This window comes from Aspergillus oryzae, chromosome 5 (assembly GCF_000184455.2).
Source record: "Aspergillus oryzae RIB40 DNA, chromosome 5".
Taxonomy (NCBI): Eukaryota; Fungi; Ascomycota; class Eurotiomycetes; order Eurotiales; family Aspergillaceae; genus Aspergillus; species Aspergillus oryzae.
Genome location: NC_036439.1, coordinates 1,485,755 through 1,510,386, shown reverse-complemented (window position 1 = coordinate 1,510,386; position 24,632 = coordinate 1,485,755). Strand labels below are relative to the sequence as shown.

The 24,632-nt window shown below is 49.2% G+C and overlaps 8 protein-coding genes across 8 annotated transcripts; 3 read left to right on the top strand and 5 right to left on the bottom strand.

Moving 5' to 3' along the window:
- Positions 1-1,105: 1,105 nt before the first annotated feature.
- Positions 1,106-1,965, top strand: AO090701000317 (YoaK family protein; the record flags this gene model as incomplete). Its single annotated transcript, XM_023237369.1, has 2 exons — positions 1,106-1,232; positions 1,364-1,965. 2 exons carry the CDS (start codon positions 1,106-1,108, stop codon positions 1,963-1,965), a joined length of 729 nt encoding a protein of 242 aa, XP_023092087.1.
- Positions 1,966-3,877: 1,912 nt separating this feature from the next.
- Positions 3,878-5,966, top strand: AO090701000318 (putative aldehyde dehydrogenase; the record flags this gene model as incomplete). Its single annotated transcript, XM_023237367.1, has 5 exons — positions 3,878-3,923; positions 4,055-4,505; positions 4,584-5,289; positions 5,348-5,607; positions 5,942-5,966. 5 exons carry the CDS (start codon positions 3,878-3,880, stop codon positions 5,964-5,966), a joined length of 1,488 nt encoding a protein of 495 aa, XP_023092088.1.
- A 1-nt stretch (position 5,967) lies between these two features.
- Positions 5,968-8,487, bottom strand: AO090701000319 (uncharacterized protein; the record flags this gene model as incomplete). The annotated part of the gene is made up of 3 exons (XM_023237366.1): positions 5,968-6,086; positions 6,141-7,296; positions 8,239-8,487. 3 exons carry the CDS (start codon positions 8,485-8,487, stop codon positions 5,968-5,970), a joined length of 1,524 nt encoding a protein of 507 aa, XP_023092089.1.
- A 2,211-nt stretch (positions 8,488-10,698) lies between these two features.
- On the top strand, positions 10,699-11,902 carry AO090701000321 (pectate lyase family protein; the record flags this gene model as incomplete). The annotated part of the gene is made up of 5 exons (XM_001823130.1): positions 10,699-10,800; positions 10,863-11,089; positions 11,146-11,231; positions 11,287-11,372; positions 11,438-11,902. The coding sequence occupies 5 exons, from the start codon at positions 10,699-10,701 to the stop codon at positions 11,900-11,902; spliced, it is 966 nt and encodes a 321-aa protein (XP_001823182.1).
- Positions 11,903-12,771: 869 nt separating this feature from the next.
- Positions 12,772-14,128, bottom strand: AO090701000322 (uncharacterized protein; the record flags this gene model as incomplete). The annotated part of the gene is made up of 7 exons (XM_023237365.1): positions 12,772-12,988; positions 13,061-13,123; positions 13,187-13,352; positions 13,416-13,645; positions 13,691-13,731; positions 13,768-14,059; positions 14,118-14,128. 7 exons carry the CDS (start codon positions 14,126-14,128, stop codon positions 12,772-12,774), a joined length of 1,020 nt encoding a protein of 339 aa, XP_023092090.1.
- Positions 14,129-17,787: 3,659 nt separating this feature from the next.
- On the bottom strand, positions 17,788-19,962 carry AO090701000324 (putative carboxylesterase; the record flags this gene model as incomplete). The annotated part of the gene is made up of 5 exons (XM_001823132.3): positions 17,788-18,549; positions 18,603-18,917; positions 18,989-19,311; positions 19,384-19,622; positions 19,685-19,962. 5 exons carry the CDS (start codon positions 19,960-19,962, stop codon positions 17,788-17,790), a joined length of 1,917 nt encoding a protein of 638 aa, XP_001823184.3.
- Positions 19,963-20,537: 575 nt separating this feature from the next.
- AO090701000325 (putative chromate ion transporter) lies at positions 20,538-22,336 on the bottom strand (the record flags this gene model as incomplete). Its single annotated transcript, XM_023237364.1, has 4 exons — positions 20,538-21,166; positions 21,228-21,826; positions 21,883-22,004; positions 22,088-22,336. The coding sequence occupies 4 exons, from the start codon at positions 22,334-22,336 to the stop codon at positions 20,538-20,540; spliced, it is 1,599 nt and encodes a 532-aa protein (XP_023092091.1).
- Positions 22,337-23,117: 781 nt separating this feature from the next.
- Positions 23,118-23,777, bottom strand: AO090701000326 (CVNH domain-containing protein; the record flags this gene model as incomplete). Its single annotated transcript, XM_001823134.3, has 4 exons — positions 23,118-23,180; positions 23,246-23,301; positions 23,367-23,561; positions 23,618-23,777. The coding sequence occupies 4 exons, from the start codon at positions 23,775-23,777 to the stop codon at positions 23,118-23,120; spliced, it is 474 nt and encodes a 157-aa protein (XP_001823186.1).
- Positions 23,778-24,632: the final 855 nt, after the last annotated feature.

Genomic DNA, 24,632 nt, shown 5'->3' with positions numbered 1-24,632 from the left:
CCCTAAAGGCCTGGATTCGGTGGTTATCAGTCCGAACAATTAGGCTAATTGATATCAGACATATTAATTGATAAGATGTGCATCTAGCCTGCCATTTGACGCGCTTCCCTAATTTCTGGCGTAAGAGAGTTTGGTAAATTAGCCATACAATGATGATTGTGGTTCTCAAGAATCCACTGCCAAGCTCTTCACTAGGTCTCTCGTTCGTCAAAAGGTGCTACAGCAACTTGCTAGCCGGATTTGTCGAGGAGCCTGCATGTCAGATGTTGATTTGTGCAACATGTCTTCTAATTTGCTCTTGGCTTTATTAATTTGGCGCTGATCAACAGTCTGACGAGCCGTGGCGCAGCTGCGCATCATGTTCCTCTTGTACCGAGTACTGAATGATACCAACGGCCGTGGTCGGAGTATTAGAGCAGAGACAAGGGGTCTGCAATGGCGCTGAGATGAGAACACCGTATTCGGAGCGTGTGGTTCTTGGCCACTCTAGCATCAATCTCCGCGTGGTATCAATTGCAGATCGAGCCGAGATGACCGGGGATGAGTGGCTCTTGTCAGGGTGTTGCGCAAAGAAAGGATGGAATGAGGAAGTGAGGAGTCATCTGAGCGTCGATCAAATCTACTCGGCATCTCAAGGGTTCAGGGTCCTTGCTCCTATGATTCGAAGTTCCCACGCTCCATCTTCGGGTCCTTCCGCATCGTACGCCCGCGGAAAAATCTCCCTCCTCACGGCCAAGCGTCTTGGCATGATGACCCCGAGTCTCGGCATAATAACTAGAGTTGGTCTCGGCGCTCGGTACGAAGAGACCTGATGGCTGGCGGACGGCACCCTACATGAATGATAGCGCCTGCGACTACTCCGATTGGTCTCTCGCTTGTCGAAACTTCCAGCGTATCACCCAAATCCCACACGGACAAACCTCCACTGTTCGTTATGACTTGGCCCCGAGTCGGACTTGCCATGATCTGCAAGTGCTTATCATGAGGAGGTCGTCGGTCATTTTACCCGGCTCCTTGGCCATTGTTGTGTTTCTTCACTGAGACCCCCTCCCCTCCCACTCTTCACACCCTTTGTGACTTTTTCTTCTCACACATCCATCAAGCTATGTACGACAGCCAGAGGAAAGAGCGTCTGACCTTTTTCAAGGCAGAGGTACAACCAAAGCATGCCGATGTTCTACTCTTCGCATGTTGCCTCTGTTCGGGCCTTGTCGATAGCACGCTCTATAACGGTTGGTGGCCACTCATGCCCTATACGTGGAACTGTACTGATAGGAATAGCGTACAATACATTCGTCTCCATGCAGACTGGTCAGTGGCTACTCACTACCCCAGTTCCTACATAGTTACTGACAATTTATAGGCAATACTATCTTCGTCGGTTTAGGAGCCTCCAACCAGAACCCCCGTCCTTACGGCTGGGCTCGCTCCCTCACTTCAATCGGTTGCTTCATCATAGGCTCATTCATCTTCGCCCGCCTGAACCGTCTCTTTGGTGCAAAGAAAAGGGGGACATTGATTCTCTCATTCTGCCTACAAGTTATTATGCTGATTCTCACGGCGTGTCTCGTGCAGAGTGGCGTCATTTCGGGGCTTCCTCTGCACAATGTGAATACCGCAGAGCCAGATTGGACCCAGGAAGTACCCATCGTACTCCTTAGTATCCAATCTGCAGGACAAATAGTTGCCAGTCGAGCTCTTGGGTATAACGAGATCCCGACTGTTGTGATTACAAGCCTCCTCTGTGACCTGATGTCTGACCCGAAGCTTTTCCTTCTACGGAACGAGAAGCGGGATCGCAGGGTTATTGCTTTTGTGCTGACTCTTGTTGGGGCCATTGCAGGTGGTTGGATCACCAAGGGTACGGGAGATATCTACGCTGCTCTGTGGATTGCAGCAGGTATTAAGCTTGGTATTGCAAGTGCATGGATGTTCTGGAAGGAGGAATTGGACTTGTCAACTTAACATTATGTGTATAGAGGGTATACGGCCCGCTCAGTGGTCTATACCAGGGTAGCGATAGAAGATGTCAAATGACTAGATGCGTGTCGGCTAAAGTGTCTTTCAGTTTCATACCCAAGTGTCAAACTACCGTAATTGTCTACAACTCTACATACTCCGCTCGGCCGAACTATGGATAGCACTTTTTAATATAACTATTGATCTACGACAGACGACAATACTGCGGATCTCGGAGACCGGACACCGAATATCCCCGTATAAACCCTACAGGGAGATTCAAACAGCGAGAATAGGTCTCAATAGAAAAAGACTATTCGACGTTTACGCGTACAAGCTTAGCGCTTCGGCTTTTGCCGATACGTCTCAGCTTACCTGAATAGATAAGATCATCCACAGGGTCGTATTCCAGTCATGAGGCTGGCTACAAGATCCCGACAAGCAGAGTATGATGCAACCATGTCCATGTTGCAGGTACTACAAAAAGTACACAATACGTAGATCATCAATCTATTAGCGATAATCATTTTCAATGATTATCATCTTAGTCTGACACGCTAACGTCCCGATGCATCGACAGTCTAGGATCCAGATCCATCGGTGGCCTGTTGCAGTGTATACATTTTCCGGGCGGGATCAACAGTTTTCAATGCTACCCTACTGTGAAAGTAATATATATCTTTCCATCGATAACACTATGTCAAATAATACCGATATTCTACCAACCCTGTACCCCACACATCCTTGCATACATCTATACGAGTACTCAGATGCAACTGCTTCTGCTTATTGTACGGAAACACGGCGTCCCTTGCGTATTTGGCACCTCGGCTTACGGTGGCTGGCTGGGTTACTATCGCCTAAACGAGTTTATAGGACAAACTGTTCTATGGTGGATGGCTGAGAAGTGACACAACGTGTATGCCCACCCGGCTGCTGATTTAAGCAGTGGCTAACACTATTATTCGCCGATACAACTATAACCAGGGTATTTCCTACACGTGGGAGTTACAAAAGGCACTAGACTAGCGTTATTCCCTATTCAGGAGACTGACACATCCCTCATCATAGGTTATCCTCATTCCTCTTTGGGGGATGAAGAAGTTGTGTTTCTGCAGTTGCTGCGCCCTTTCTGAGGTGACACATGTGTGATAGAGTACTTGATATTTCCTGTTTACTACGATAACTTTAAATAGAGTTTAGCTTAAGATAATCAAGAGTGCAAAGGAAGATGAAGGTTTGGAGGCTGGAATGTGACTGGAAGCACTTGACTTGTTTTCCTGAGGGCGTTGGTGGCACGTGCTGTGTTTCTTACACGTCGTCGATTTTTTCAAACCTCGAAGTCGAAACCCTCATTCTGGCCACTTCTCAGCGACGAGGGAAAAGGAACACAAGAAGAGCAATTTTAAAAGTTCATCCTTGATGGCTGTCCCTCTTTCCTAATTCAGTAGGATCTACCATACCCTCATCTCCCAAGTCCCGTTCATATCCAATTTTACTCACCAAACACGCCCCACCTTAATAACCCTAAATCCCGACTCTAACAATAGAACGAATAACATATCCCATCGCCCCTTTAATGCGTTTACCTTACCCAGACGGGAAACAGGTATGCGAAATGACTCCATATAGTAAGTAAGTCTTACCTAGTTCAATAGTTGAAAAGCGGTCCCTCCATCCGAATCAAAACGGCGGACTGTCAATTGGCGCCGTTGCCAACGTTCTAGTGCTGCCGATCAAAATTGACCGGTCGGAATCACTTCGGAATTGGACAGCGGAACGGTCCGCACACCCTGATAGAGAAAGGGGATATGCCGTGACGTGGTCGCCTATAAAACCCACTCTATATAGGTGGTCTGATGGTGTGATTTAAAAACACAAAAGTTTTGTGTCTGTGATTCATTTTTAACAAATAAATATGGCTTCAATCACTGTGACCGGTGCCGCTGGGCGCCAGATTCAAGGTATGTGTAAAAGTTTACCCCTCATTCTTCAGTTAGGATCATGTAATATGAATCATGCTATATGATGCAGGATTTTAATCTACTACCCCTGCAAGGAATTATTGACTAAGAAAATAATCTGGGGAAACTAGTCCCAACGGGCCTCTTCATCCATAACGAATTCGTTCCTTCCACGACATCCCAGACTCTGACCGTCGAGAATCCTTCCACCGGCGAATCCCTCGGAACCATTTCTGCCGCTTCTCCCGAAGATGTCAACAAGGCTGTCGAATCCGCTACGATTGGCTTCAATGTGTGGAAGAATACCTCCGGCCCGGCCCGCGCGAAGCTTCTCCTGAAGCTGGCCGACCTAATCGAGCGAGATGCAGACGACTTCGCATCCCTCGAGGCCGTCGATGCCGGTGTCCTCTATACCGACAGCAAGGGCATGAACATCCCCCAGGCGGTGGGCAACCTCCGGTATTACGCCGGTTGGGCTGATAAGATCGATGGAAAGACCCTTGCCATGGAGGGCGGCGTCGCCTTCACGTATCGGGAGCCGTTGGGTGTCTGTGGAGCCATTGTCCCTTGGAATGCACCTTTGTATGTTGTCACGACTAGCCGCGGTGATAGTTTACGGCGTGCTGCGATACCGTTTACCCGGTGCTAATTGGTATACAGGATGATCACTATTTGGAAGCTAGCTCCGGCGCTTGCAGCCGGTAACTCGCTTATCATTAAACCGTCCGAACTATCTCCGCTCTACGCCCAGAAGCTTGCCCTGCTTATCCAGGAAGCTGGTTTCCCTGCGGGTGTGGTGAACATTATTTCCGGTGACGGCGCATCGGCCGGCAGGGCTTTGGCAGAGCACATGACTGTGCGGAAGATCTCGTTCACGGGATCCAGCGCGACGGGCCGCCAGATTCTGAAGACTGCAGCTTCGACTAACCTCAAGCGGGTGAACCTTGAGCTCGGCGGCAAAGGGCCATCGATTGTTTTCGATGACTGTGACTTGGATAATGCGGTCTTGTGGACCAGGATCGGTATTACGGCCAACAATGGACAGATCTGTGCGGCTGGCTCGCGGATCTATGTGCAAAAGACTATCTACGAGAAGTTCCTAGAGGCATACAAGAAGATGGCCGAAGGTAGTCCGTCGGTCATTGGCAACCCCCTTGACCCTGCCACTACCAAGGGACCGATTGTCAGCGCGGCGCAGCATAACAAGATCCTGTCGTATATCGAGCAGGGTAAGCAATGTGGGGCCCGACTCCTCTTCGGAGGTGAAAAGGTCGGCGACAAGGGTTACTTTGTTGAGAACACCGCGTTTGCCGATGTCTCTGAGAATGCGACAATCATGAAGGAGGAGATTTTCGGACCTGTCGCGGTATGTGTCTCACTTTGGTTAGATGACTTGGCGAAATCGAGATTGCTAACTGGAGTAGAGCATTGCGCCTTTCGAGACGGAGGCTGAGGTTATCGCCAAAGCGAACGATACCCTGCATGGCCTTAGCGCGGCCGTTTTCACCAACGATATTAGCCGTGCTCACCGTGTGACGGCCGCCCTCGAGTCTGGCCAGGTTACTGTGAACGCCTGGGCGATGCTTAGCCCCAATGCACCTTTCGGAGGTGTCAAGGAGAGCGGGTTCGGGCGCGACATGGGTGAGGAGGCGCTGGAGGGATGGACATCTGTCAAGAGCGTCAAGTATGCTATTTTGCCTCCAAAGCTGTAGATCGCGGCATCGCCGCGACAAATTAGATTAATCCAGGTGTCGGTCACCGACACTACACGATACCAAATGTGGAAAATTACATGGGATTCTGTTAAGTTGAAGAGATTTCCACGAATGAGAGTGCGAGCGCTAGACACGGGTCCTATTCCTCATGATAAGATCATGCATAATTTAATCTACAGTTTTATTGCAGATACGAGATCTCACATGTCCGTTCGTTTGCCTTTCTCCCATGTTTCCGACTCGTCGTAGATTGCATAGAAAGGATTCCACTAATGTACTAGTTTCCGACCTGGTTGCTGACAGCTGGACCCTTGATTTTCTTGGATAGACTAAGCCCGGGAAACGGGATGCATCTTGTGGAATACATTCTTCGGATCGTATTTCGCCTTGACGTCCTTCAGGCGCTCCAGATTACTTCCGTAAATGTTGTTCACGACCGCGTCTCCGGCTGCTTGTTGTTAGTTTACTTCATTTTCCAATTCATTGTTGGGCAGGAACTCACGCTCGGCGTAATTGATATACTGGGGCACATCGGCCGTCTCCTCTCCGTTAAGCTGTGACTCAAACTGCGCCTTGAACTTAGCTTGGATTTCGCGCGCCCAGGCCCGATATTCGGCGTCCTTGGACGAATCCGTCCAGCGCAGGTTGAGCAGTCCGTTCTGCGTAAGACTCCGATTCGCGAACGCGGTCGCATCCAGCGGCACGCTGCAGGTCTTCCTCATATCGTAGCACTCGAGCAGCATGGCCGGGATCATGTCGGGGTGATCCTGAGCCTTGGCGTTTAGTTCATCGAGCATGGAACGCAGGAATTGGGCGTCCATGGGTGTGCGATAGAAAAGACCCTTGAAGGACTTGCGATCGCCGTAAGTGGCCATCGGGTTCTGGAGCGAGTTAAGCAGGGAGTACGGGATGACCTCGATCATGTTGACTACGGGCTCGAGGGCAAGGAAGCCGGCGTAACGCTTCGAGCCTTCTTCGTTGGTACCATTGTAGAAGACCAGGACGTTGACCATGATTGTAGGGGCCCCCGGGGGCTGGGCGAAGATGATCATCGCGCCGGATCGAGGGTCGGGGTTTTCAAAGAGTACGTTCATCTGCTCGACGACTGACTCGAGCTTGTCTGGTGTGAAGGCGATGATTCCTGCATAGACGGGAGTCTTCTGCTCATAAGCTTGGAAGGTGAAGTCGACAACCACCCCGAAATTGTATCCTGCTCCCCGCAGGCCCCAGAAGAGGTCGGGGTTTTCGGTAGCAGAGGCTGTGACTACTTGACCGTCTGCGAGCACCACTGTCGCAGCTAGGAGGTTGTCAATGGTGAGACCGTACTGACCACTCAGCCAGCCGTATCCTCCACCGAGTGTCAATCCACCGACTCCGGTGTGGTTGACTGTACCGCCGACGGCAGCGAGTCCGTACTCAGCGCCCGCTTCGTCGACGTCCTTCCACACGGCGCCACCCTGGACGGTCAGTGTCTTCTTCTCCGTGTCCGCAGTAACCTTGTTCATGCGCGACAGATCGATCACCAATCCGCCCTCGCTAGAACTCGTTCCCGCGACGGAATGGCCACCTCCCTTAACAGCGAGGTCGACATTATGCTCTTGAGCCCAGAGAAGCGCGGTACGAACATCCTCAGTCTCAGTGGGCATCACCACAACACCCTGCACGGTTCACTCAGCACCACTTTCTCTACCAAGGAAACATATGTGGGGAAACGGGAGAAGACCCATACGGCTTGTTTGATTCCGGTTTCCGACCATCGTCGGATACTGTCCTGGTAGCCTTCAGATGAGGGCGTGAAGATCTCCGAGGATTTGAGATTGTCCACGAGGGCGCGGAGAGTCGAGTCCGGGATGGAAGTCATGGTGGGTTGTTTTGATGAATGTGTGTTTTGGTTGAGTTCGTTTGGTGGTCGGGCCGAATAAATCACATGTGGGGTCGGTCGATTCAATCGCTTAATGTTTATTATCAATACGAATTGCTGCTGTCCATGGAACTCTACACTTGTTCTTGGCATCGAAGTTGAGTGTTTATTTATGTTATCCTTCTATTTGGACTCTTGTGTCATTTTAATACAAGGGTTGGTATACATATTAGGGATATATATATTTGGTGGCGGGGTTCTGACTCGTGTTTGCAGGGTTGACCAAATAGGGGCACTCAGCATAGGTAAGTTCATATATATATATAGACGAAAATATGAATATATATATATCTACGTGAGTTTCTCCTTAGTATACCGCTCATACAATTCCGGATACCATTTCTGCCCTACGTCGGGATGGCTGATAATCCGATTACGCAGGTATGCCTCTCCAAACTATTTCATCTTAGCGAGATTTCATCCAGAGAAAGATAACACTTACACATGAATACAAAGGCGACAGAAACTCGCTGGGCACATCAACTGCCCGCTTCTTCCGATCATCCGAGGCAGGAATACATTTTACAATATGCGCTGCAGATTCACGGAGCTGATCGAGCGTGAGGTCCATCCGTACGCCCAGGAAAAACGGAATGCTATATCGTGTCTTGGTCGTCGGGGCCTACGTCGATGTCAGGAATAGTTGACAGAATACAAAATCTGTACAGGACCAACATACAATCACTCGATGGGTCGTCGCAGTGCAGATACCGCCGGTGATCGCCTCGAATCCCTGTTGGATGTTCACGACTAGACTTCCCTCAATGGGAGGGGCATCGATCCACTCGCCGTTCTTGTTCAGGACCTGGAGTCCGCCCGTGTCGTCTTGCGAGAGGAAAGTGAATAGACCCGTTGAGTCCTTGTGCGGACCTACTCCCTGTGAGCCGGGCGCAGCCTGGGGATATCTGATGAACTTCAGGCGGTCCATTTTGCCCTTGAATGACTCGAAGGTCGTCGGGGGGAGGGAGAGACATTCTGACACATAGCGCATGAACTCCTGCGATAGCTTCGCGGACTCTGCGATGTAATTTTCGACGAGTTCTTTTGCGCCGGGATGATCCGGATACTACATCATTAGAATGTCCACATGTGAAAGGGATGAGAATATACCTGGCTGTCCCCCTCGAGTCTCTGCCAGAAGGGATCGTTCTCAGTCCAGGGTTTCATACCCGGTGTACCAAAGTCGAATTGCTTTTGACCGCGGTCAGTTGTTTATACATCCATTTCGAAGGAAAGGAGCTGTTACCTCTCGCAAATCCGTCTTGGATGCAGTGGTCTCTGCTCCGAGACGAGTATACCCGACAAACGCCGGGGAATTGATCATATTACATCGTTCTTTAACCTCAGTGGGCAGCGCGAAAAGCTCTGGGAGCTTCTCGTGCGTTCTTTTAACAAGTGACTATACAATATCAGTACCCTGATCAAAGAAAGGTAGTTTAATAGTTGCTACCTCTAGTCCATGATTGATCAAGTACAGGAATCCAACTTGGAAGATGGCTTCCCGCAATTGCTCCAAGGCTTCCGCTTTAGTCAGCGGATCTTGCAGACGACGAAAGTCCACGATGGGGATAGAGGAAAAAGTATCGACCATGGCTGTTTCAGTATACTCGGAGCAAGTGCTAAGGGTGAACTTGATGTCAAGTGGGGATTAGATTAAGAGGGGATGTTCGACCCTCGATCACGCCAATCACATCATAAGTCATGTGTGGCTGAGTCTTGGCCCCATCGCTGAGGCCGAAGTTTTCCCAGCCGATGCCTCAACAACGACACTTTCGCAAACAGAATGTCAAACCAAATGCAATACCTTTACGAAATGTATCTTTGATAACACATCAAGTCCAATTAGACAAGTACTCTTGGCTATTTAATTATACATGTTCCTTTCTTGGCAACTGGGCCCCGGGGGGGAACCATGGAAAAGGTACTCCATAGTCTTGACCATTCTAGGAACATAAAACAAACCCACACTGGTTACGTAGTGGTGGCTAACTCGAAGAGGTAAACTTCCATTGTTTATCCTTGTGGTGTGAGAATATTTGGGCCGTGCATAGTCTGGCTAAGAGTGCGCATGGTGGACTGCTGATGTTAGGGATAGCCGTGTCACATGTCTAGATTGAACCCATGCCCCTATTGCACGTCCTTTTTAGGTCATTGCGCAATATATTAAACAAGCCAGACTATTGTCTTCGTTGTGGAATAATTCACCTTTAATTATAGACATGCCAAGCACTATGGAGAGACCGGAAATCCATCTGCCGAGAGATTTCTTGGCAGTATCCAAAGAACAGTGATAGTCCTAACGACTACTGGAAAGAACGGAGTCGTCCTTCACAACCCAAACTCAAACGAAGTGCCGTTCCTGTACATCAAGCTTTCAGGAGGTGCTCGGATTAGTGGATTTGATTTCATACACCTTACAAGGCGCCAGCTGATCTACTCATCCCATATTATTCCACCTGTTATACGGATGCCTGTCCGTGTACGGGACAATCTTTGAAGAACAAGCATCACGAGGATCATCACCGCGAGCTTGTAATCCTAATCCTCGTAAATAAGCACACAATGTGCATGCAAAATGATTGATCATGTCTTCATGCAGCCGAGCGCCAAGAGCAAGAAGCAAAACCTCCGACTTCTTGGCACTGCCTTCTGAAACGCACCAATGACTACCGGCGGCTCTCCATGTATCACCTAGACTGGTACAGGATAGCCCTAACCGTCAGCTAGCCGTCGTCAACCAACAGTCTCGTCATGCCAGTGTTGTTGCCACTGACTCGTTCATTGCAGTCTAAGCTTGGCACTATACGTGATGTTTAATCTAACCCCAGGCCCACGGAGAAATTACCCACTCCTGCATATATGTATTAGGGGGTAAACGATGACGATCTCTTGATTCTGTTCCACCTATGGCAATTATGTTGGTCCTAGCTCGAGTTTCCATAGCTCGGATATGCGGTACCGAGCTCTATAGAGATGAATAATATAGAAAATCCTTAAGCGCCAGACGAGAATATATAAGACATGCCCGTCCGGCGTAGTTGCGATCTTCTTTCTTTCCTCACCAGCAAAGCTGTTCCATTCACTGTGTCATTCTTTCTACCCTCTTTTAACTTTTCTTTCACTACAATCACCCGCCTCAATGGCTAACTTCAAGCTTTTCCTTGCGCTGGCCGCATGCCTGTCTGGACAGGCTCTGGCTGCCCCGACCAAGACCATCGGCAAGCGTGCTGCTATCACTGACGTGAGTCTCCTGATGATACACGGTATATCATCCTCCAATGCTGTATCTAACCTTGCACTCAGGTTGCCCACGGTTACGCTAGCCAGAACGGTGGCACCACCGGTGGTGCCGGCGGTACCACCACCACCGTCTCCTCCTACGCCCAGTTCACCGAGGCTGTCTCCAGTGACGATGCCAAGATCGTCATCGTTGATGGCACCATCACTGAGACGGCCGATCAGGTGAAGGTGGGCAGCAACACCAGCATCATCGGAAAGGACGCCAACGCCATCCTTGAGGGATTCGGCCTGTATGTTTCATTTAATTGATACTGATGGAAAGAAATCCAGACTAACACTGTACTAGTCTCGTCAAGGAGAAGGAGAACGTCATCATCCGTAACCTGGGTGTCAAGAAGGTCCTCGCTGACAACGGCGATGCCATTGGTGTCCGTAAGTGTCCCTCTACCATTTGCCATGTAAGGCGAGAAAAGCTAATATGCAGTAGAGTACTCCAACAACGTCTGGATCGACCACTGTGACGTCTCCTCCGACCGTGACCACGACAAGGACTACTACGACGGTCTGATCGATGTATGTCCCACACCATCCACCCCAACACAAATAAAGGATCAACCCAACTAACAGAACAAACACAGCTCACCCACGCCGCCGACTACGTAACCGTCTCCAACACCTTCGTCCACGACCACTGGAAGGCCATGTTGTTCGGCCACTCCGACAGCAACGGCGACGAAGACACCGGCCACCTCCGCATCACCGTCAACAACAACTACCTGAACAACCTGAACTCTCGCGGTCCTTCCTTCCGCTTCGGTACCGGCCATCTCTACAACAACTACTATCTGGACGTCAGCGACGGCATCAACACCCGCCAGGGCGCCCAGCTGTTGGTCGAGGGCAACGTGTGGTCGGGCGGCAAGAAGCCCCTCTACTCCACCGATGACGGATACGCTGTTGCTCGGGACAACGACTTCGGTGATGGCGAGAACACTGCTCCTGAGGGTACCCTTACCAGCGTTCCCTACGAGTACGACCTCCTTGCTGCTTCGGCTGTTAAGGATGCCGTTGTCGGTACCGCTGGTCAGACCTTGACCTTTTAAGAAGGTTATGAGACGTAGGTGGTGAAGGTGGGAGATAGGTTGGGGAGGGTTGTTGGGTGATTGTGTGTGATTATTACTTTCTTTTATGTATTGATTGTTTGGCTGGGCCAGGATCGAAATATTTAGTTTGGGTACCTCATCAAGGCAAAATGTCGTTCAACGGTTATTGTGTCCTTTGAGAAATTGATGGTATACTGTGGTAGATCTGTAGATGTATATGTATATTCGGGCCATTGTGTCGACCTTGATTTAACATGCACCACATACCAACATTCACGGCTGGTTTAGTATGTCACCTATCCATATAAAAAACACTACAAGAATACCAGAGTAGACACAAGGCCATTACGCCTCACTTACCAAACTCTCAAGACTAACACTAAAGCAAAGAAAAGCGCACGGTGCACCAACAAGAGTGGAGTAAGTATCAATTCTAAACAGACTAAGCAGATAGTATTTCTTCTTTAGGAATTAGTATTTGTTAACTAGAAAAGACCCCAATAAACCAAACCAACTTGATGAACCAACCAAACAACCCATCTATTAAAAAAGCCCATTCAATGCAGCAACAGCAGCAATAATAGCGCTATCATATCTCATCAAAAAAATGCTATGCAAAACCCGTATAAAACCCAATACTCCATTCATGCAACCGGCCCATCCGTTCATCTAACCAACCCATCCCGACCAACCAACCACCCAACCCAACCGTGCAAAAAAAAAGCCAAGACTATTTTATGAAGTATCCGACTTCCCATGAGAATACAATGAACCCCCCTCAACTGGCATGGGGATCGTGATCTGCGTTGCATCGAATGCCCACGCGGCTTCTCTTTCCTGTCTATGATTACGGATGTAGAGAGGGAAGGTCAATTCTTTGAGCCGGCCCTCGAGGAATCCCATGTCCCGGTTCTTCTCCCACATGCGACGGGAGGCCTTGAAGGCTGTGTTGACGGTGTGGCGACGGAGGTCTTCGTAGGCTTTGAAGGCGACGGGGAGGGGTTCGTGACGGTGTTTGGCGAGGATGCGGGAGAAGAGGATTGCGTCGTCGAGGGCGTAGGCGGCGGATTCGTCGCGCGGGGGCATCTGGTTTATTTTGTTAGTTTCGTAACGAATACTAGATGGGGAATAGGTAGAGATAGAGAGAGAGAAACATACAGCGTGTGCAGCATCACCGAGCAGCAAAGCCCGATCCGTATGCCAACGTGCATTCGGCCGGACCTGGTACACGGGATAGAGCATCCAATCGCCCGATTTACTCGTCATCTCACGGATGCAAGGAACTCCGGACTTCCCGAAGCGAGCCTGCATCTCCTCGTGCAAGGCATTCTTGATCCGATGTTGTGTGACCCAGTCCTGTCCGTTTTCGATCTTACAGGAGGGCAAATTGGCCTCATTGAACTGCACGATAGCCGCCAAGAAGATCTGGTCGTGTTCTCGATCACAGTAGCTGGCCAGTAAGGAGCCATGACGGGAGATATTCATGGAGGTGGAGCGAAAATGGATCGGAGACTTGATACTCTTGGCGTCGATGACGGTCTGCAGGAAGGAGATGCCGGTATACTCGGACGGATGCTCCGGAGATACCCAGTGGGTGCGGGTCGCCGAGTGCACGCCGTCGCAGCCCAAGACCAGGTCACCGGTTGCGGTGGTGCCGTCTTGGAAGTGCAGGGTGGCTTCGTCTTCGTTTTCTTCGCCGCGGATGAGCTTCTTCCCGAATACGACGTTGATGTTCTTTGTCCGCTCCACCACGGCCAGCATAGCAACCGAGAGGACGATCCGCATTACCCGGCGGCCCTTGTATCCACCGAATCCGTTCCCTTTTTGGTCTGTGAAATCGATGCTGCCTAGTGGGCGGCCGGAACGGCTGGAGAAGAGCTCGATGGCTTCGACGTCTGTGCCGCCTTCGGTGCCCATTTTGTCGAGCTCGTCGAGGACGCCGAGGCGGTCGAGGTGGCGCTGGGCGACGGGGGTGAGGTTGATGGCGCCGCCGGAGGTGGAGAGGATGTCATGGCGTTCGAAGATGGTGATCTGAAGGTCGGGGACGAAGGGAGTGAGTTCTTTGGAGAGGGCGAGGGCACAGGAGATGCCGGCGATGCCAGCGCCGACGATGAGGATGTTCCGGGGAGCAAAGACAGAGGTGAGGGAGCGTTCAATCTCGGTAGGGAAATTAAACCATTCTTTGCCCTCTTGTTGTTGCGGAGGGAATTCATACTTTAGATCCATGGCTTCTTGACTGGGTGATTTCACCTGGAAAACTCAAGAAAACCAAAGGGATTATTCGGAGGACCTCGAATGCATCGACGGAGGGCGCGAGACCTATAAATTGACCATGAAAGGGAAAAAGCAGTTGGTATCTAGCAGACTGGAGGTATCCGCAGAATCCAGACCCAGTATTATCGGATCAACTTCCTGAAAACAACCAGGGGGATCGTCCATGCTAATGGGAGGCCCATTTATTAATATACACCCATCAGGAGAAAAAAAAAAAAAAAGAAAAAGAAAAAGGTAGGGAAAAAAAAGGCAATATTCGGCCGGAAAGGAGAGTGTTCGGGAACCATTGACGCATAGTCCAGAAAAAACTGGCAAAAAACCTGGTAAAATTTTCTTCATGCACCCACTCTAATACTCCTGCTGCATCGATAAATCAGAAACCGTGCATACATAGCGAGATCGGTGACTCCACTCTCACCCGAAGTCCGGAAGGTTAGCAAACTGATAGGTCGGAATTAAAAGCTGTCAGTTTAGACCAAGTCTTAGTCTCGAAACGAACTCTGGATCCCTCCGTCATAGTGGCCGTTGAGCGCCGTTCGGCACTCAGGAGAGGCAAAAGATCAGACGGCTAGTGCGCAGAGCGTCGGGTGGAATACGGAGAAGAGTATGGAGTATGGAGTAGGCTGGTCCATGTTAATTTCGCCATGAGATTATTGAACTTTAGCAGCAATCTCCCATGGCCTACAATGGTAAACGAATGCGACCATCGAGCTCCATATCCATATATGTAACCTCGGTCGTTAGGGCTCGACCGGGCTCAATTACGTGTGCAAACAAAAAGAACAAACAAACAAACGCTGACTCAGCTGAAAGGTGGCAGCTCGTGACTTTTTTCCACCCTGACTGTTTGGCCGTTTGGACCCTCGACTGCTATCCAGAATGCCATTCCATGGTACCGAAGGAACTGTGCAACCTTATCTTCGGCCGATCGGTTAAATGTACACATCCATTCAATTTCTCCGACAGAGCATTCTCGCCAACGTGGTAAACGACATATCAAAAACCTAATCACTGCCGGAGACCAAAGCGTGCCGCCACACGTCGCCTCCCGAACAAACGAGACCTTCTCTCCCTTTTCCAGAAAAGGTCAACATCTCCGGCGTTCTTTGAGATGACATCAAAGGGCCCACGCGAACCCTGGTTCAGGAATGATTTAGGTGATCACATTCTGCAATTCTCGAGCAATCGGTGGTTTTCTCGCGTGGCCAAGGCTGGTGTGGTACAGTTTAGCGTGCCTGCACTAACATGGGTTTTATGTTTAATGGGCTCTACTATAGCACCACAAGAATCTGACTTATTCTTTTCTTTCCTGTCTGGTCTTAGCGGAGACACCCTGGCTAATTAAAGGTGACAGATGCAAACGTTAAACAATAGATTGGTCAATTCGCGCAGGGCAAACTCGCTTAAGACATATCCATTATACGAATTTTCTTCGACGCACAATGACAGAACTTTACTTGCGCCTACCTAAGCAGCTAACATACAAGTCTAATCGGGGCAACCGGAATCGTCGCTCTGAAACACACTCCAAAGTCAATCGTAGTGACCGCTGCGATCGATATGGGCCGATTGCGCGAATAATCTACGAAACAATGACAGCTCAACCCGTATTCACAACAGAACAGAGCATCCTGGATTGGCCATCCCGACAGAATCTGACGAGCCTGATCCTTCAGCATCCATGCATTGTCGCGTGCTGTTGGAAGAGTTCCGGACTCGTACGATGCACAGGGCGACCAGGGGCCCTTGTCGTCGCACAAGATGCGCGTGGTCCCTGCATAAGAACGCATAAGAGCCGGGACCGTTATGCTGATTAATACAGGGATTGGCATACTGCGGACCTTAAGTGACATAAACTAAGTACCTACGTTGTGTCAAACACAAAGAGATGGCACATTGAGGAGGGCAATAGCCTCTGAGTTTATTTTAACTTTCATAAGCCACGTTAGGAATTGATGTGCCTTCTTTGATAGCCCTGTGGGGACGATGCGCATATCGGACTTCATGCTGTGAGCTGTCCATTGTCTGAGGAAATTAATTCAAAGGCATCTGAGAACGGTAGATAAGACCTATCGGGGAAACCGCGGAAGGTGGAGGCTTTCCCCATACCCATTGTCATCCACCGGTGTCAACCTTACCAACGTCTCCCGTCCCGGAGGGCAAATCCCGAGTGCCCACAGACACCGGGTTCTTAGTGCACTGTTGGAACTCGAAATGTCTTACTTAATAATAGAAAGAGACCGAAACTTTGTCCCTAATCAAGTAAGCCGGATGAGAGCGAACAAAAGAGAACAGTACTGCCTAGGATAGGGCACTAAGCTGTGGATACCTGAGATATCAGTTTTATAACTAGACTATAATAAGGTAATTATGGACTAATGTCCCATGGACCATGACAGGATTCTATCGAATCACATGCAGGAGCAACCTACTCGGTGCCTAGGTAGGTCAATTAGGGCATGGGGACCTCGTCCCTGAACCCCGAACATATCCACTGGCCGTTCTAGGCAAATTAACTCCCTTCCGACTGGCCGACCTAAGCGATCTTGCCAGCAGAGGTTTTAAGCGACCACACTAGACATGCTACACCCGTATTCGAGGACCCTCTACCTCGAAGAGAAGAATTCTTGACTCATAAAAACCAAAAAGGGAATATGCTGAACCGGCCCAAATTTGAGACTACGAAAGTTATCTTGGCTGTACGAGTACGACAACGGATTCCCTCACTAGGTCCCAGAGAGAAACAAAAATGGAAAAATGGGACAGGAAAACTGCTGTCCATTTTGTGCCGAGATGAGTAATCAGGCCATGAATCCGATAAGAAGGGTTAGATAAGGCCATCTGGACAGCTGAATCTTCATCCATTCAGCTTTCCAACAGGGATATCATAATATGGGTCCTCGGCTGAGAAGTTAGTCCACCTACACTATACGCACACACTACGCCTGCATCGCACTATACCACGCTCCTACAGAGATCCCAAACACGAGAACTATCGAAATCTCGCAAGATACCACAGCAAGAGCACAATTCGTCCCCAGCTGCAGCGTTCCCTCATAAAAGACACACCCAAGTTCTAGACCCCAGGTATACCACATCCGTTAAGGAGTCAATCTGAGACATAGCCTGCTTATTATAGCATCCCGATCTCGACTATAATAAGTCACAAATTCTATAGGTTTATACCGCCAGAGAGCGGTTACCTCTTCCGGATCTACATTCTCCATAACATTATTCGCAAATTCCCCACTATTGTCGCGCAGCTGCAATAGATCGACACCCAACTTCCCTTTTCTCCACGGAAGCACGTAAAGAGAACCTGAAACTCACCGCCCGTCGTTTGTGATAAGTTGATAGATATAACTGTGGTCCGAACGACATGTGAATGAGCAGATTATATCTATAGCCGCGAATCATTACTGTGTTGGTTGTGTGGTACGGTTGAAGATCCGGGTTAGCTACAGGTGCTAAGCTTTGCCCCCTTAAATGGAGGTACGTAACATCGTTCAGGGTTGCATTATTAATTCTAAGGGTCTAGGGAGAAAATCTATACCAGGCTGGTTTTAGTCCCACCTGGATCGCCTCAGGCGGAATTTATTGAGCTTCCGGAGTTACAGCGGAATCCGGTCTGCAACGGCGCGCCAAAATAGACATCTTAGACCTCGTCCTCCTTCCCAGGTGTAGGCGTTTGCTAGACGGAAGTGATTAACAATATCGTCGCCCTGCCGGATATAATAGGTGTAGTTTGGCGTGACGACAACCGGGGAGACGGTGCCGCCGGTGGTATTTAAGTCCATGTGCCAAGGGGCCGATGGGTGGAACTGTGGCCAGTCAAGGGTACCGTGTGGGGTTTCAGGGACAATGGCGTGGCTCTGGTTAGCAGTGGCATCTTGGAGCGGAATAATTGGCGAATCGTTAATAATAAAACTGCCCCAGATCTTCTGGAATGCGTGGTTGAACCCTTTGCTGGGCCAGGACGCTCCGGCGGGAAAATAGGCGTTCATGTCCGCGCCGTGGTAGGCTGGTGTGACTGAGTATTGGTACTTCCAGGCCTGGCGGAGAGGTCCCCCAAACGCCTCGGCGAGCCACTGTGCAGGACAGTCAAATGTGGACTCGGCAAAGATGTTAAACACGGTCTGCTGTAGTCCCGTCGCCACCTCAGACTCGTTCTTTGCAGTTGGACCTGAAGTGCCCAGGGTGTCGAACCGGGGGCTGTCGTCGGTCGGCTGAGAATCGGCCGTGTCATGGACCAGATTTAGCCAGGCTAGATCGGTCTCGGTGAAGTTTGGGAATGTCGCCGAAAGGTAGCTGTCGAATGCGGTGCGTGTCACCACATTCGGATTACTCAAGGGGACGCCGTCATTAGCATTGTTCTACAACTTGTCAGCGTACCGTAGGATTGAAAGCAAGAGACAGACGAGCTTACTCCGACAAGGATTCGCTGACCACTGACTTTGCCTGAGAGTAACTGCGCCGACGGTCGCTCGCGAATCAGATCATTGTCGATGACAGGCAGAAATGCAAACGTGCCGAATAAGCCTGATTCGGAAACCAGACCGCTGGCGTTTTGGAGCGTCTCGCTCGGTGCTGCTACTAAGCAATCAAAGCTGCTGTTGTACCGGACTTTTGCGATCGAAGATGGGCCACAGCCTGCCTTTTCGACGAATTCTTCGTAGTAGCCGGTGGGTACAGGGTCATCATATGGGTATATCGGTACCGAGTACGGACTAGCTGCAATGATCTAAGTGCGGCCGGCGTCAGTAAAGGATTCAGATCGTGATTGAGCGGGTGAAAGTAGATCCCGGTAAGTACATTCTGGAATAGATTCGACTCTTCTCCTCCATAAGCCAGTGCGTGCAGCATGGATGCTCCAGCACCAGCTGACTCGCCACCGATAGTGACGCGCCTGGGGTTGCCGCCAAATTTAGTGATATGTTGCTGAACCCACTGCAGTGCGAACCGCTGGTCCAGAAGCCCAGCATTATTAGTCCCTCTTTCACGAACCTCTGCGGATGACAGAAAGCCAAATGCTCCGAGACGGTACTGGATTTCTACCGTGATAAAGCCGTTGCCGTTGGTATTCATCAATGGACTAGGGTCATAGACAGCTCCAAAGAGGCCGTATCCACCTCCATCTACCAGATAGTTAGAAAAATACACCGATTGCTGTATCTACACTAATTGACAAAGGCATAGTGGCATCTTACGAATCCAGACGAAGACCGGCAAATCCGATGCTCTGGGTGGTGCATAGACGTTCAGATACAAACAGTCCTCGTCACCTGGACCCGAGTTGAAGCCATAGACTGTCGGTGTCCCAGCGGCACCGGATTGCGGGCAGACAGGCGGCTGGTCAACAGCTGGAAGAATATGGCTGGAATTCCGAGGAGGAGCAACAGGGGGTTGCCATCGCAATTCGTTGATTGGAGGGGCCGCATAGCGAATTCTGCTCGCAGAGGAATCAACAAACGCTTAGTGGAGGTAGAGATGGGGCATGTAGCTGCGCACCCTTTCCAGATATTAAGCCCCGTCGTTGTGTTATAGTATCCTCGATAAGATGAATATCCCAAGTCAACGATGGGCTCAGAGGGGTTTCCTCCCACGGTAGCAACCAGAGCCAGGCTGACCGTTAGTAAGTATCTCATCATCGACGATTGGTCAGGAGAAGATGATTGAATGACAGAGAGAAATCGTTGAATATAAGCAAAAGTCGGTGGGAAGCAAGGAGAATTTATAGCTGAATGCAGTGTGCCTCTAGTGCTGATATACTCCCAGGCGCCACGCATTAGCGCTTACGAAAAGCTTCTCTGATTGGAGAACGGTGTCCTAAGCATTTCCTCGTATTCCATGACTATCATCGGACTGTATGAATCATCGTTTGATCTATTAGTAATGCTATGTCCATGGATTTTGATAGAATCCGAACGTCCCTGGGAAACCGTTGAATAATTTAGATATAGACGTGCCAAGCTTCTCTAAATAGTAGACAGTACAAATGAAAGAAGGAATCTATAATTTAAATAATAGCATGACAAGGAGCGGCCATATCAGCAGGAGACGAAAACACTTTTGCTTGTATTTCAACTGCCTGTCAACAACTCCCACAACCATGGAAAGCGTATATTTGATCAACTGGATATAGAAAGCTAAGCTATGAATCGGGCAGTAGCAGTAAGAGTTGTGGAACGCTAATTAACCAGGTACCCAGAGTCACAATGTTTCTCCAGGCGGACTCAAATGACCTAGAGATATTAGATGCAGACAGCAATATTACTAATAGCATGTCAGCCGAAGAACCGTATAGCAACCCCCATTTTCGAATATGGGAAAGTATACAAACCATCACACGCTATCACAGCGCCTAATAGCCCACCACCCCATACCAGCAAAGCCCCAGTACAGCACCAACTATGATCGCAGCAGCAGATGGCACATTGAACCATGCACTTTCTGCGTAAGTCAAAACAGCAATCACCACCCACCATGGCTCCTTTGCCAGACTCTGCCCATTAGTAGCCTCAGGAGTAAGATACCCAATCTCCCAGAGCCTATAAACAGCAGTAAATACCAATCCGACCGCAGTTGCGTTCACACCTCTAAGAAAATCGACAACCCATTTTCGCTGCCGGAGAGTTCTCCAAAAGCTCTGTACGGCAACTGCCAATGCAATCCCAGGAAAGAAGATTCCAAGTCCTCCCAGAAAGGCACCGAAGATTGTTGGAAACTGGGAGTTTTGTAAGGCTAGAGCCCCAAGATAAACAGCAAAGTTGAAGTTAGGACCTGGGAAGGCTTGAATGATTGCTAGTCCGAGAAGAAAGTCCCGACTAGAAACCCAGCCAGGTGCAACGACATAGGAGCGAAGAAGAGGGATGACAACTGGCCCACCGCCGAAGATGATGGTACCAGCCAGATACATGTTGGTGAAAAGGTCAAGTGCCAATGGCGGTTGCTCGGAGACGCTCCTACCCACAAGAAGGCCAATGAAGGATGCTAGAGCCGAGTTAATTACAATTATGAGGTATCAGGAGCCAGCTGTGTGGAAGATACTCACCAAAGAAACAAACTGTAATGAGAATTCCCACTCGAATACGGATCCTATGGGTCGGCAAGGGACGCTCTTCTGCATCTTGATGAAATGGAGTATCTGCCGAGCTCGGGCGAACCGATTCACTCCTAGGACCAACGTTTCGTGATCGGACTGGATTTCTTTGCGATTCAGGTGTATTGTCAATTTGGTTAGAGCCGGGGTTTCGTCCACCCTCTTCCATCGGAGCACTCTCCATAGTTGCTAGCTCCGTTTCAGTGGTGGGATGGACCGTGTGTCTTCTCCTCCATGCAAGCTTTATCTTCCGGATTTGTTGGCTCATCCATCCATCCCAGATAATGCTTGCCAGACCTCCAAGAACCATTAACAGTGGGAAATACCAAAGAGAATTATGACATAGTCCAGCACATGCACCGAATATTACCAAGATGCGAGTTAGCCTATCGCGAATAGCTTTCTCGGCTAACTGCACAGCTGCAAGTGCAATGATGCCAACAGTTGAGGAATTTAATCCAGAGAGAAGCGCATACACCGGTAAAGGAAGAGTGTCGCCAATTTTCTGGACACCAAGGGAGAGAGCATACATGCCAATCGCTCCCGGTAGACTATATGACTGTAAGTATATGATATAATCTCGTTGAAGCCGATATTGGGCCCTTACCTCCAAATGAAGAAAACTAACAGTGCTGGAATAAACCCAGCATGTAACAGGGTCAGGCAGAAAATCATCTTTGTGCTTGCTGGGCCAGGAAGACCCTGGCATATCGCAAAGAGCTCCTGATACTGTCCTGGGTATCAGTCTGGTATTATCCTCTGTTGAAAGAACACACGGGTCAGAAACAAGACGCAGCAGGACATAAACTTACAGTCTGCTCATCGACCCATTTTTCCTTCTCTCCTTTTCCTTGCACGAATCTCTCATGTAGGATACGAAAGTGCACGGGAGGTCCACCAAAACTGGTGAATCCTAAGTCCCAAGTTCGTAGAAACACATCAAGCATACGACTCGAAAGTCCGTCATTGTTTCTGTTCCTTCTCGCTACGAGTCTTTGCCACTTCCGATTCAGCGACCTAAGAGAAGAGATATGTCGCGAAAACGAGGCTGGGAGAAGCATTTCTTGGAGGCTACCACAATGTTCAAGGGGTGAAATCTCTTCTAATTCCAGACTGAAGGCGAAAAGGCATTTCATGACATTAGACATAAGTTTGGCTCCTTCACGGCAAAGTTAAACATATACAGCCAGCCAATTATATTGCGAAGCATTGTCACGAGCTGCCAAGATTTCCTGCCAAGATCTATGGATTAAATAGAATGAACCGGGAACCTGTTTCAGTATGGTTTATACGAGATTATGGGACTTGGCGTTATGAAGGAAGGGAAGGGTGGACATGACACACAAGCATTTTTCTCTAAGTATATAGTGAGGTTCTTGGCAATCGCGGAAAGGCATTGCTTGATAATTACTATTGTAATTGCCAGTGACTTGTTTCGTACTGATTAGTCTTCTAGTTATGTATACTCCATGGACATGGCCCTTTAACCTTAAGCTTGAATGGCTTCATGATAGATACATTCGTGGAGTCCTTAGCCCTGTGGCACAATCGCTTCGTGGAATCCCGCCAATGGTCTTATGTTTCCGCGTCGACTATTTAACAGTACATTTATAGTTGCCCTGAGTAGAAATTCCGAATATATGACTTCAGAGTAAAGAACAGGAGCGAGACGGGGAGAGGGGTTAGGATTGGAAAAACTATACTATAAACCCGAGAAATCCATGGTACTAACAGAATTGGTTGCGAAATATCTTGAACTAGCTGCTGTGTCCATAACATCGTCATGAAATAGATTTGCTGACACGATGTATAGCAAATATGACCTTGCCTTTCCGTCAATTCTCAAAGCTTTCCCTGGCGCCTCAACCGTTCCATCAGTTTGGGGTTGCGACGCGCTTTTTCGAGCTGCAAAAACCGTTAGTGACGTTGGGATTGACACTTCAGACATTAATTGAAAGGGACTATCTAACCATTTTCTGCCTTGCCTCTTCCCTTCTTCTATCGTCTTCCGCGCGAACCACGTCCTCTGTTTAACTCGTCAACAGCCATTCTGGCTAAAGCAGGTGGTCTCAAGTTGGATCAGGTACCCACCATTGAGAGATAGTCGACCATCTTTATTCCACAGAATTTTAGATAAATCAAGACTTCTGTCATGACCATAAGCATCCCGGGTGGTAAGGCGGCCGTGAAGAATCGGTCGACCGTCTCCTGTTACCTCCAGTCGGGGATTGCTCATTGACGAGGAAATGTTCCTTTCGGGATACCTCAAACTATACTTGAAGTTCCCTAGTGGAGTTGTTATTATGACTATTGCTTAAGGATAGGAGGATAGATGAGCCTACCATCATCGTTCCCCAGAATGTCATCCAGTCGGAGTTGAGTAGAGATCCATTCCCCATTGTCTTTCTTGGCCTTGCAGTGGAGATCAGTAACCCATCGCCTTTCTTCTTCGAGCCTGTGATGCTCAATGGACCAAGAGTTGCAAGTGGTGGCAATATTCATTGTGAGAGGTGGTGTTTGAAAAGTAGATAGACCAGGAATTTTGGGAGGGAATTATACTGCTGCGTCCTTTTTGTGAATACGTGTCGGTCCTTAAGTAGTCTCCCATGAGGACCGCTCTATGGGCAATGGGGTTATTCAAATACTCTGTATAGGTAGACTGCAGATCTTTCCTTCCGTGGCAGACACGTAGTGGGACACGGACGCTGCTTGAAGCTTTCAGCTGCCCACAGTTGGTCGACAGTCCAATCGTGTTGACAGGAATACGAAAAAGCATTCACCGCCACCAAGAGCTGAAAAAGCCTACTTTCATCTGAAACTTAATTGACCAAAAGATAGGTTGACGAACTGTCAATCCTTTCGTGATCGCCCCACATGGATAACCTCACGTTGGAGATCGCAGGCCGCACCAACTCTATTTACGGCTAGCGATGACCGGATGAGTTGTCTTCTGCAGACGGTTCAGGAAGCTTTTGTTCATAGCATAATTAAGCTTCTGTAGTGCCTTTACGTGTCCTTTACTGAATAGATTTTGCTGACACTGCCGGGAGGCCGATCGAATGTCCTCGGCAGATGCCTTGTGCCAGGTATACGAAAGCATGAACAGTCTTAGCTCAAACTGACCACGCTGAACTAGAACATTATGCGCTAGGTCAATTAAGGCGCCTTTAGCGATTCTAAGGGATCCAACATCCGCCGGAATATTCTACCGAAGGGCGAGGGACTTAGGACTCAACAGCTCCTGAGCTTCAGGAAGGCATCGATGCGATATCGATGCAGCTGTTGCTACCTACTGAATGTGAGTTTTGCAGTGCCGCTTAACGTTTTGTTAGTGTAAACTCTATGGGGAAAAGACGC